Here is a 12656-nt window from a genome sequence, read left to right on the forward strand (position 1 = left end):
TTTCCGGTCAGCATTTCTTGTATAGGTTATTATTTTAGTTATAACTAAAATATATTTGAGGTATGTAAAGTTTGAAAAGTATTTATTTTATTTTATAAAACTTTTTTGTATTAATTTAGTTTATGTAAAAATAAAATATATTTTTATTAGTTTTCAGTGATAATTTTATTAAATCAACAAAGTATTTTATTTTTACATGAATCAAATTAATACTAAAAAAATTATTAAAATAAAATTAATAATTTTTAAATTCAATAGGGACTTCAATCATATTTTATTCTAAAATTAATTATTTTGAAATGCAAACACTAACGCTATTAGTCTTAAAAAATCACTCTTGAAATATTTAGTAAAAAAGTTTTCGATAATTAGTGTTAATCTGAAGGAGGAAATTTCACATTTAAAGGAGTCAAAAGAGAAATTTTAAATCATAAAAGACCAAAGGGTTACTAAAAACATAAAGGAACAAATTACTATTTTAGTGACAAAATCAATTGGATTTTGAAAAATCTGCCTTAAAAATTATTTGTACCAAAATTTATGATCCTTAACCACGGAGAACACTTTTTTACATTGTAAATTTGTAATTGCATGGAAATGAAACTTTGAAAATTATCCTTATAAAATAATTATTTAATTTATAATTTATAAAAGTAAAAAATAATTTTAATTTGAAAAGTATAATATGAACACGACAGGGTTTCTTTCCGAAGAGAAGAGAAGAGAGATCTGAGAGAAGCAGAGCTGAAGAGGTGAAGTGAAGATGATGTCCGGAAAATATACGTCGATTGACGCGCAGCAGCTTCAGGGATCTGTTCCTGTGAGCCTTTGACTCTTGACATTCCAAATCTCGTATCTCATATCTTCCACATCTCACTCACTCTCCTTCCTTTTTTCAGGCCGTTCCAGATTCACGACCCGCCACCGTCAATTTCGCAGGTTCTATTCCGCCTTTTTCTCCTTGCCAATTAAATGATTTCATTTCGATCTGTTATCATTAGCCAGGTTGGACACTGCTTCTTTATTACCGGATCTAATAATAGATTTGTAATTTGTTTGCATTTTAGATTCAAATCTTCAGACTTTTCCTCCTTCTGGAGCTCAGGGCAAGATCACCGCTGCTTCCGGGCCTCCTCGTGACGCTGATGGTCTGTGTTTATATCCCTGGATTTTATTTTATTTTTAAATATCTTCTGAAAGCTTTTACTACTCCATGATGGCCTTTGTGCAATGAATATTCTAACCTGAGGACTCTAGATGAATGATTAAGATAACCTAATAAAGGGGATGACATCATAGGAACTTGGGTTTACAGACACTTGTCATGCTTGAAAGGTTTTCAAATCTGGCTGTATTAATATTCCCCTGATCTAGCTTTGAATTTCATGAACTTGTTTATCCTTTTAATTTTTATCGTATTTATCTGATTCTGATGTGTGGTTGCAATAGATTATATTAAATTATGCATGTGATTGTCTGATGTGGATGTTAAAAGATGTGCTTGGAAGAGGGAGCTCTAGTTACTCAATATTGTGCTATAGCAGTGTAGCAGCCTTGGGCTGCTACAAAGTTTGCATCACAGTCTGTTTTTGAACAGTGGCCGCCATGGCCGCAATTGTGTCCAAACTCCAAAGTAGCAGCCTGTCATGGCACTTATTGGCCCTACAATGGCACATCTTGAAAACCAAATTTTCCCTTGAAACTGTAGTCTTCGGGGTGGGGGGGGTGAGATTTCCTTTCCTCTATTCAGAACTTAAAAACCATAATTGAATTTGAATGTAGTAACTTCCCCATGCCATAGTTGTCAAAATCACGATTCAGATTGTGAAATCCCACATGCTAAGCAGCCTTCTCCATGCTGAATTGTTGCCTGGATTGGTCCTGAGTGTTATCACGATCTTCCACTTGAAATCGTTGGATCGTTCTATCCCCAATGAGTCAGAAGTGGGTCAAAAAACTGGTTTTGAAAACCCTAAAAACACTTCATTTCAGTTGTGTTTCACATCCATTCCCTTTCACGACATGCTCTTCTTTTTCGCAGGCTTCTTCTCCTTCATTTGCAACTGCTGGACCTCTGTCCTGCACCTCCACCGCTGCCCAGGGCTGCCACTGATTGCGCCTCTGTTTGCAAACTCTGTTTTGCGAACTAAAGTCGTGTGAAATGTGATTGCACCACTGTCACCCAGGCTTCTTCTCTCATTTGCAACCTACACCTTTTCCGTTCTTGCTATCTTCTCTTTTCTGATTTGGCAAGATTTTTATGGAATGGGCTTAAGTGTGTTTTCTAGTTAATGGGGCCTTAGTGTGTAATATATAATTATAACTATTTAGAGAATGGGACTATAACTTTTAAAATGATTATAAGGTATAATGATTCTCTTTTGAATGGGCCTAAGTGTTTCTCTTTTCTCTTAATTATTAACAATCATGATAATATATTATAATTATCCTGTTAATTATAATGTATTATTATGGTTATGAATTTTCAATTTAAGTTTGTTTAATGATGTAATTTAGAAGCTACTTTCTTTATCTATTTGTTTTTTATGCGTATATATTATATTATATTTGTATAGTATAATTTTGCGGTTTAGGTAAGAGTATAGGATCTTACAATCCTAAGTAGGATCTCTAGTTTAACAACCTTGCTCTATGCTTCTCTCTTCTGTGCGACCAACACCCTCCCACCTCCAGCAGTATTTCTGGCAGACACCCACTCCTGTTCTTTCTCTGTTCTGAACTCTGATGCACACGCCCAACCTTCCTCAATCTCCTTTTGTGCTCTGCTGAAGCCTATGGGTGAAAACATTGACACTGCATTGCAATAGAATAGCTTGAAAAATATCAATGATAGATGAGTGTGACGTATGGATTTTTAGATTTATTTTTTCTTTCTAGTCTGAATTCTGTTCCATTTTTATTGTCTCTTAACCAAATTCAATTTTGTTCTATTTTCTTGTTATTTACTAGCTGTATGTTTCATTTAAGGCCTATGATCTTTTTCCCCTCATGTTTCTTTTGATTTGAATTTTGCACTTCTTTCTTTTACTCTAGGGGATGATTGATGCTTATTACTTATGGTATTTCCTTCTGTCGTCCATCTGGCAATTTTATGGCTGGAGTTGATATGCTTAATTATTTTTCTTGGATATCTGTTTGACATGTTTGTGTTGAATTGTCTCATTCATTTTATGCAGATTCATTTTCAAAACCTGTATCTGGTTCTGATGAACCGCAGCAGGGTGGTTGGTTTCAGACTTTTACAATTGCTGCTTACAAACCATACTTTGATGTTGACACTTCAGATGTTCTAGAGAGGATTATCGACTCACTATTTCCATTTAGAGGATCTTTCAATGAAAAAACTGCTACCAACCCTGATTTGTGAGCAACTTTGTCTTTTGCTCATTTCGTTGACTGAGCATACTACCAAGATTTGGTTCTGATTTCTGAAATTTTCAAATTATGAAATGCATGTTGTTTTTAATTTTTATGAAGAAAAGGTGTATCTAAATTGTTGTGACCAGTTTTAATATGCCAATATCTTATAAACTAAAGTCACGTATTTAATTATCTGTTTGTTTTGTTTCATTTCTTATGTAAGTTTATCGAAATATCTTCTGTTACTAGTTAAATACTGGTGTCTGGAGAAGATGATGCTCACCATTTTTTATTCTTGGAGAACAAATACTTTTATAATTTTGCCATAAAAAGGCGGGAATTTTGTGCATGTAATTTTGAGTTCATATAAATATATGCAGGTATGGTCCATTCTGGATTTGCACTACCTTGATATTTGTAGCGGCATCTATTGGCACCTTTGTGACATATATAGCGCACAAGCTAAAGAGCAAAGAATGGGATTATGACATAAATCTGGTGACTTGGTCTGCTGGTTTGTTTTATGGCTATGTTACCATTGTTCCTCTTTGCCTGTATGTAATCCTCAAATATTTCTCTGCACCGGCTGGCCTTGTGCAACTATTCTGTCTGTATGGGTATTCCCTGTTTGTCTTTATTCCAGCCCTGGTAAGTTATTGCTCTTCATCTTTCTATCTTTTATTTTAAGCAAGTATGAAATTTGACATTTGCTTTTTATTGTATTCTCAAAATTTGAACCCTTTGAGTGATGCAGTGTATGTCCGTTGTGCCACTGGATATATTTAGATGGGTGGTTGCAGGTGTGGCAGGGTTCATGTCAGCAACATTTGTGGCACTGAACCTCCGGGCACATATCAAATCAGCAGGTGAAAGGTGGTTCTTGATTGTTGCTGGCATTTTTCTGTTGCAGCTGGCTCTAGCTGTGGTACTAAAGCTTTACCTCTTCACTGTATCAGTTTAAGAGGAAACTGGACAGTATGGATGAAATATATACAGAATGAAGGTATAGCTTTTTGGCATTGTAGGTTTTCATGGATACAATTTGTAGCTGAAGCATGATTCACAGATTAAACCATCGTGTATTCATTCTTTTGTTGCAATATAGAGGCGAATAACTTGTGATCATCATAAAAGCACTTGTCTTTGACGTTGTTAATGCAAGTTATAATGCAGGCTTCTGTGATTCTTTTGTTACGTTTGTGAATTAAAGCTTCAATGATTAATTGTTGGGGGTGAGTTTTGAATGTGTTTTTACTAGTCGAAAGTTTGGACTATCTATATGGTTCATTGCTGACGTTGAAATGCACGGGTACCGTTAGAACTGCTGCAAAAGTACGTTGAGAATGAAAGACACAACGGAGTTTTATTTTAAAAGCATGCTTAGGGTGCTCCAATGGAATTCAAATTGCAAAATGTTTTCAAAATAGTTAATGATATATTATACATAAACTCTCTTTCCACATAAAGTCATAAAGCACAGATCCCTAAATGGATGGTTGAAGATGTTTTCATCACTACAGAGCATAAAAAATTTTGGTCACTCATTTTTCTCTTCCCCCTTTCAGTCATAAACTCTCTTTTTTCACGTTCTTTGCGACCATCCCTTTGCTGCACGTATCTGGATTCAATTAGTGGCTTCAGTTCTGATTGTTCAGTTATTTAGTGGTAACCTACCTTCACTCTTGGACAAACCCGAGTCTTGCTCAGATTATCGGTGTACATGTCAAACAGAGGTGGCAAATCTGTTGATGACAATTTGCGAATAACTACAGGAGATCTGCAAATACATGTTCGTTTTAGATAAGGAATTATGTGGGAACTTTTGCTCACGCTAGAATGAATGAAGTTGGGTTTCAAGGAGTTAATGCACTATTTTTAGGACGGATTGGGTTAAATTGCGTTGAGTTGAATACGAACATAATTGTGAAAAATAATAGTAGGTTGTGTTGGTTGGTGTGCCTCAACCAAAATGGTAATTGAACGAGGCTTCTCCCGTTTGATGTGGAAATATAATTGTTAAAACATATTTGCTAGAAATAAACTCTATAAACAGAGCCCTTACACATTATTATTGTATCTTTTATTCAATCAATTACACTTGCATTTTTCCTCAAAGTTCTGATAAGGAAATAACCCTTATTCATTTTAGATAAGGAATTGACTTAGATCTACTTTTGATCCCTAGAATTTTATAATTGTGTAATTTTGGTTTCTGAATTTTTTTTATTATACATTTAGTCCTCCAAGTTTTTAAAATTACCAAATATATAAGCTCTGGCTTTTTGAATCATCTACCGACACTAATGTAAAAAAATTAATATTAAAGTTGATTAAATTTGAAATATGTAATTATGCTTGACAAATTGTCAACTTTAGCACTGGTTGGACAAGATATGGCCCTGCAGAAAGTCAAACTACAGAGATTAGGCGGAATCTACCAACACACGAGTGTAAATGACTTAAAATGAAAGTAGATTAAATTTTCACAATATAATTATGCTTTGTTCATTGTCAACTTTAGCACGGCTTGGCATGATTTCGCAGTGAAAATAGTGTAAATGCAGGGAATAAGATATTAGGCAGAAAATAGACAACGAAAATGCTCCGCTCCGCGTCAATACGAACCACGGGATGACTTTATTTGTTTGCTTCAATAGTTTTCAGAGGAAAAAATCATATTAGTCATCAGCGTATTAAATTAACACACCATAGTTTTGCCAACAGAATTTGACCCCAATAGCAATTGGTAATAAAAGTCAACACAATATCATACAAGTCTTTTCCATCTTGCTTAGTGTTTACACCAAACTTTTTGGTAATTACAATGACCTAATTTTATTTTCGGCCGGTGCCAACTAAAGTTAGAGACGAGAAACAGTGCTTTTCCCTTGAGAACTTTGATGACTAATAGAAAACGGCCAAAACACACAGGTTTTGAAGTGATAAGTCAATTGGATTGAAGCTCATGTGCACAACTTACAAGTCACTTGATCAACTTTAAAAAATGACAAATTTCTGACACAACTACGAGTGCTAAGGTTGAAAAAGATGAATGCCACAAGTTTAAAGAAAAGACGTTACAGAATATAAAAGCTGCCACAAACTAGTCCAAAGAAAAAAACATGCTCTATTAAATACATTATTCTAGAAACATTAAGACATGATCTAAAAGATGCCTTTTACAGTTTACTGAAATCTCTTACTACCTTGACTAGCAAATAACTCAGTTTTATGAGACATTTGTACTGTGAAAAATAAAAAATATGAATATAACCATAGGAAAAAGAAACAAGAAGTGATATACTAATCCTAGAAAAAAGCATTGACCGGCATGAAGACATTGATGAAGCACATTTTGGACTTTAAAGGTGAAAAAATGACAATAAAATAAACTAAACGAAGAGTCAAGTCCTGATCCTCTAATTGGGGTTGTATGATTGACAAAGGATAGGGTGATTTTGGAAGTATAAGGGGTTCATTAATTGACTTGAAACGAATATCCTTAGCCATAAATGTTTAATAATTGATAAATGAATGGTTGCTTGGTATCCATTCCAATAGACAACAGTGTACATATTTCACCGTCAAACATCAATGCACAAACTCTCGAAGTTCTGATTTCTGAAACGTCCTTATATTATATGTCGGGTCGGGTTTAATTACATGGACACTGCACTATGTAGTACAACACATGAAAAGATGGTCAAACATTATTAATATAACTTGATCGATAGTGGAACTAATATTACTAAGTAACTGAAACACGAGCTTGACCATTCGTTTCCTACAGTTCCATGGTCCCTTTCTTTACTATGAATAGTGCTATGGGGTGGGGGGCTAATAACTATATCTCAATTTCTAACCCAGCATACTAAATGAGTCACAAGCCACAACTCATACGCCATATCTATCTCCTTTTCCCTTTGATTATCTTTCTTTTAATTTTCCTTTTGGTTCAAATATAGAAACCAGAAGAGGCTTAGTAATAATCACTGACAATTGTAGTGAAGTCATGTCAATTTCAAGGTCTCAAGTGGGGTGTCTATTGCTGATACTACTAAGTATTTCGGTTTTGAACCCTCAAGTATTGTGTGCTTGGTTTGTAAAAGAAGAAGTGGAAAATTTGCTCAACAAGTCTGCAGTATGGAGGAAAAGCTTTACCAATGAGACAAATGGAGACTTTTATGGTACAGTTAATAATAGAGTAGTGCCCTCCTCTCCTGATCCCTTGCACAACAGGTAGGTGGATCTTCCTAGCCCATGCCCGTGTAATCCTCTGTTGTTGCAAGGAGAAATTATCGTATGATGTGAGATTATGCATGTTTTCTTTCAATCTCCTTCTAACATGTAATCACATATTTTCAATTTACGAAAAAAAAGTTAATAACATCTCATATAGAGATTTTATGGAGACCACGTAAGTTCACTTACAAGAATAGCTGCTTCTTATGGGCCGGGCAACAATTTTGTTTTTGAAAAATAGGTATTATTCTCTTTAAATACTATTTCAAGTGTTAAAGCATACACATAATCTGTTTGTCATTAGTATTTTTTCATTATTCAATCAATCCTAAAGAATTGTATTTGTATCCTTTTATTTATTTTTGTCAAGTGTTAAAGAGGTGTATCCTTTATGCAGCAAAGCTATAGTCATATAGAGAAGGTTGTTCAGGTTATCTGGTCCGGAGGTTGAAGCTTTGAGTTATACTAGTATTTTGTAGTGTTTAAAAGGTTAATCATGATGATTGCGTTTTTTTAAGCAAGAACAATGATCATTATTTTTTGTCAAACAACATGGATTAGGAGTTAAGGACTGACCAATAATTTAGCAAGAATAAAATTCGTTTGCAGATTACAATAAAAATCTCGCTTCCCAGCTTTAATGGTCATGGACTAAATTTTCATCAGAAATCACTTGCAGTCAAAAGTAAAGGATACATATACTTCAAAAAGAATAAAATGTATAAAGAAATAAAAGAAAAATAACAACAAAGTTAGGAGAAGTGGACTACGTGCATTACACTCTTCTTTTTTTGTCGTCATCCTTCAATTCATCGGGAGAAATAGATCATAACTAATCCAAAATTCAGCTTAAAGATAAGTAAAATCTAGCTAAAAATTATTTCCGCCAAAAATCATATTCGAATAGTACCTGAATAATTCAACCTTAACTTGAACACACTAATCACTTGTGCATCACTAATCAATCATTAAGTTGAAGATTACCCTCTTCGGTGTTCTGTTAAAAATAAGTATGCAGAAAATTTGTTACTAAAGGTGCGCGAGAGTTTATTCCCTTATGTTGTGCCAAGAACAAGATCAAACACACTCTCACAGAAGTGTATCACTCGCTCAAGCTTGATTAGGAAAAAAATCTCAAAGAGAAAAGATAAAGAACACAAGATCAAAGAGAAGACAGATTTACATGGGCAATGTGCTCATGTTTTAACAACAAGCTATATTCTCTTATTCGGACTCTGAGGAGAACTCTCAATGATAACAATCCTGAATCTAAGACACAGTTACAGATTTTTTCTATCATCTATGGCAGAGATCCTTTTCTTAGCTTCTTTCACACTGCACTCTAGGCTATATACAAGGAATAGAAGAACTATTCTAATTGCCTAACTAATAACTAACTTAACTGTCAAAACAGAAAGTTAGTTATGTACAGCTTTCCAAAAGTAACTAACTAGTTAATGATTGCTTGAGAACCTACAAACAACACCTTAAATATCAACTAGTGTGACATAATTTCCATTCCTTACAATTGTTTATAAAAACATGCTTCTCACATATGATGATCTAATCAGTCAAGTAAGTTAATTTGTAGCACACTATTTAGATCATTAATTTGACAGCCGAAATGGACTGCACTCCCTATTCTTGTCACGTAAGATATATTTCCCTTATCACATCTCTGAATTTTTATCTCTTTTTTTTTTTTTTTTTCCTTTAACCTGTCATGCGCAAAGGATAAGATGTACACAGTACGCTGATGAGTTTCTTAAACCATACAAGGTGAGTGTCATTTGAGAAATTCGAGAAGAGTTAGATAAATAACAAGTTAACATCACACAAATTAACTCCTAATTAAGTTCACTTCGGTCTAGATTTACACAAAAGAGAAGGGGGGAATGAAACTAAAGTGTCCACAAAATGAAGCTCAGAAGAAAGAGCAAAACACTCAATCAAGGTAGTTGATGAGCACAAACAACGAAACAAAGAGCAAGAAGTCCACAGAAGCAGCATAAGCACGAACAGAAGTTGCAGCAGCAGAGAAACTTCCAGTGGTAGTGTTGGTGGTGAGAACAAGAACCATCCAATCATCCTCAGAACCAAGCCCTGCTCCAGTGTACTTGGAATTGTTGAGAAACTGTGCGTAACGATCAGAATGAGTGTAATTAGAGAGCACAATGGTTGGTTCCAGCTTGGAGACACAAACGGGGAGAATGACCCCATCAGTGGTGGTGTTGAAGTTAATGTCACATTTATTTATGTGCTTCTGCAAGTTTGGGATTTTGAGGTTCCCACTACCAGGAACAGATGAAGGGTAGTATTGGTTCACGTTTTCACAGGGCATCTTCTCTATTTCTTCTGCAACTTCATCAGCCAAACATGTTGCCTTCGAAACTTGGCTCAGGGGTACCAGGCTCCGTGTTTGCCTGTAGCTGTTGATTCCCTTGAATACACTGTCCTCCTTATCTAATCAAAACAAACCATGAATATATAAGATCATTATATTAAGTGCATGAAGTTAGAAATGTTGTGCACCTGTCATGCAAATTGAACGAATAAAAACAAAATGAAAGCAAAAGCAAGAGTTTTGATCATTTGGCAAATTACTTTTGCTACTTTTCCTCCTGATTTCCAAACATGTACTAATAAGGGTTAATGGTGTTTTTGTTCCATAAATTTGATAATTTTTTGGTTTTCTTCCATGTCCTTTTCAACTCTCATTTTTCATCACTACATTTTATAAATACCTAAACTTTCATCAATCTAACTCTGTTGTGTTGGAGTACAGTTACTTGATTTATCTAACAAGAGAGGCAAAATTCGTGTGTTCCATCACTAGAATGCCGGTTAGAAAGATCACCAGATAACTATATTGTAATTTATAAAAATTAGACTGAGACAAGAAAAATGGTATTTAGAAAATGCAGAGCAAAAAGTAAAGAGTTTTAGAAGTTAAAAGTTAAAAGGCAAAAACCAACATTTGGCAATTTTATAAGAACCAAGAACCCCGTTAACCCTATTAATAATTAATGAAAACTAGTACGGAACCCCAAAGAAAATTCATGAATTGCATTTTAGTTGTAATAGAAGATCCAGGGAAAAGTTTCATCAAGCAAATCACAAGTTTATACAGTATGCATGTAATCATAGCCCTTAAGCTATTCATGCAGTTCGATTAAATTTTTCATGCGTAACTAATATACTTCAAGTAAGTCAAAGAATTCTCTTTTTTTAACAAAAGAGATACAGAATATGGAAAGAAATCAAAGAATTAAACAGATGAGAGTGCATGTGTGAGGGAAGGAGGTGATGTGCAGAGAAAGTACCACTACACAGCACTGGATTAGAAAAGACTAGGAAAGCACAGATCGACGCAAGAAGGAAGATGCAAAGTTTGAAGGCGTCCACCATGGTGAGTTTGAATCCCAAATGAAAACACCTATTGATGATGAATTAAACTCTCAAGAATTGGTGCCTAAAGTAGCTAGTAACAGGTTTCAACTGCTTGATCTTCCACGTGGCTGACATGCAAGGTAACAACTTAATCCCTGATCTGGTTACTTCTAATTATATTATTCAACTTCTTATTAGTGAATTAGTTCTCAAAAGAATACTTACAAATTATCTTTCAATAACATCTTCACATTACTAGCGAAAATCAATTAATCTATTTATCTTTGTTGACATACGAATATTAACTCTAAATTAATTAACTAATTCATATACAATGATATACCAAACTTAATTCCGTTATTTTTCAATTTCTTCTCTGTGATCGATGGAGCCTTCTACTTTTCTGCATAAGGAGATTTCTAATATTCTTTCCTTTAGACGCCTCCGGTGCAAGAAATCGACACAAAACGTCAGCACATCCTTCTGCCAATTCTCGCCGGCCGCGTAATTATTGGGGCGCCGGCATTGTAATTTGTAGCAACATTATTATCTGTTTTCGATCTCCATCAACACCACATGTACTCTTATGCTGTGTTTGTTTGAAGAAGAAAACGTGGAAAGAAATATATAAAAGTACAAAGTAAGATAGCTTTTTAATTTATTTAAATGAATAGAAAGTAAATATATATATGATCATAATCCAAGTCTAGTTTGGTCTTTTAGGTTGGTCCCAACTATTTTGGCATTTCTTTGGGTTCCATCACGAGACAATGTTATCATTTTTTATATTTTTTTTTATTAGATTTACCTTTTCAAACTCTTATCTTACATGTTTATTAGTTTTATTTTTATCTTATAATTATTATTTTTTAAATCATATCTAAAATTTTATTTTTGATTTTTATTTTTATTTTTTTTAAACTCTAGTTTTGAACATCATCTTTATCCATGTATATTCATTCGATTATACTCTCTGTAAATATTACGTGTGACATTGTATGTTTTTCTTCACGTGTGACATTACATTATTTATAACACCAACGATTGCAAGCTACAATGATTAGCTCTTAAGTTATTTGATTAAAGATGTTTTATTATTATTACAAAATATCTTTCCAAAATAACATTTATTTCCTTTCGTCTCAAATATAAGGAAAAAAAAATGTGTCACATTAACTAAAAAAGTTAGTTACCATAAAAAATATTGAAATTAGTTTTTTTTTCCAACTTACCCTTCATTAAAGTTGGTATCAAGGATAAGAATCTCTAAAACTAGCACTTCAATTAAATAAAGAGTATTTTAAAGATAGCAACATTAAATAACATAAAATTAGTTAAAATTTTCTTATATTTGAAATTAAGAAAAATATATTTTTTCTTATATTTAAGATCACAGAGAGTAACTATTCCAAACGTGTATTTTTGAAACTATTTATTATAGTTCCAGAAATACATTTCTAAAATAATTACATATTATTTCTAATAGACATTTTTGGAAGAGAAAAAAGAGATTTCAAGAAATGTACCCGTTTAAACAAAATGATATAATGAATAATTAAAATATAAAAAGGAGATATTGGGGGTGTACTTAGCAACAATGGGGTGTTAATAGCAAGTGGCTTAGATTAATCAACTCAATCGTA

The 12656-nt window shown here is 33.6% G+C and overlaps 2 protein-coding genes across 2 annotated transcripts; one reads left to right on the forward strand and one right to left on the reverse strand.

Annotated features, from left to right (window-relative positions):
* Positions 1-662: 662 nt before the first annotated feature.
* On the forward strand, positions 663-4604 carry LOC114407613 (protein YIPF1 homolog). Its single transcript, XM_028370791.1, has 6 exons — positions 663-820; positions 900-939; positions 1068-1148; positions 3198-3384; positions 3762-4029; positions 4136-4604. The coding sequence occupies exons 1-6, from the start codon at positions 764-766 to the stop codon at positions 4340-4342; spliced, it is 840 nt and encodes a 279-aa protein (XP_028226592.1). The 5' UTR covers positions 663-763; the 3' UTR covers positions 4343-4604.
* Positions 4605-9384: 4780 nt separating this feature from the next.
* Positions 9385-11096, reverse strand: LOC114407614 (uncharacterized GPI-anchored protein At5g19250-like). Its single transcript, XM_028370792.1, has 2 exons — positions 10947-11096; positions 9385-10086 (listed from the first exon to the last, which is right to left on the reverse strand). Exons 1-2 carry the CDS (start codon positions 11029-11031, stop codon positions 9569-9571), a joined length of 603 nt encoding a protein of 200 aa, XP_028226593.1. The 5' UTR covers positions 11032-11096; the 3' UTR covers positions 9385-9568.
* Positions 11097-12656: the final 1560 nt, after the last annotated feature.

This window comes from Glycine soja, chromosome 3, assembly GCF_004193775.1.
Source record: "Glycine soja cultivar W05 chromosome 3, ASM419377v2, whole genome shotgun sequence".
Classification (NCBI taxonomy): domain Eukaryota; kingdom Viridiplantae; phylum Streptophyta; class Magnoliopsida; order Fabales; family Fabaceae; genus Glycine; species Glycine soja.

Excerpts from the sequence above, each read along its gene's own strand:
- LOC114407613 (XM_028370791.1), top strand. The coding sequence starts at position 764 with ATGATGTCCGGAAAATATACGTCGATTGACGCGCAGCAGCTTCAGGGA. Across the intron at positions 1,149-3,197 it reads GCCTCCTCGTGACGCTGATG|ATTCATTTTCAAAACCTGTA; the intron begins GTCTGTGTTTAT and ends CATTTTATGCAG. Across the intron at positions 4,030-4,135 it reads TTGTCTTTATTCCAGCCCTG|TGTATGTCCGTTGTGCCACT; the intron begins GTAAGTTATTGC and ends TGAGTGATGCAG.
- LOC114407614 (XM_028370792.1), bottom strand. The coding sequence starts at position 11,031 with ATGGTGGACGCCTTCAAACTTTGCATCTTCCTTCTTGCGTCGATCTGT. Across the intron at positions 10,087-10,946 it reads TAATCCAGTGCTGTGTAGTG|ATAAGGAGGACAGTGTATTC; the intron begins GTACTTTCTCTG and ends TGTTTTGATTAG.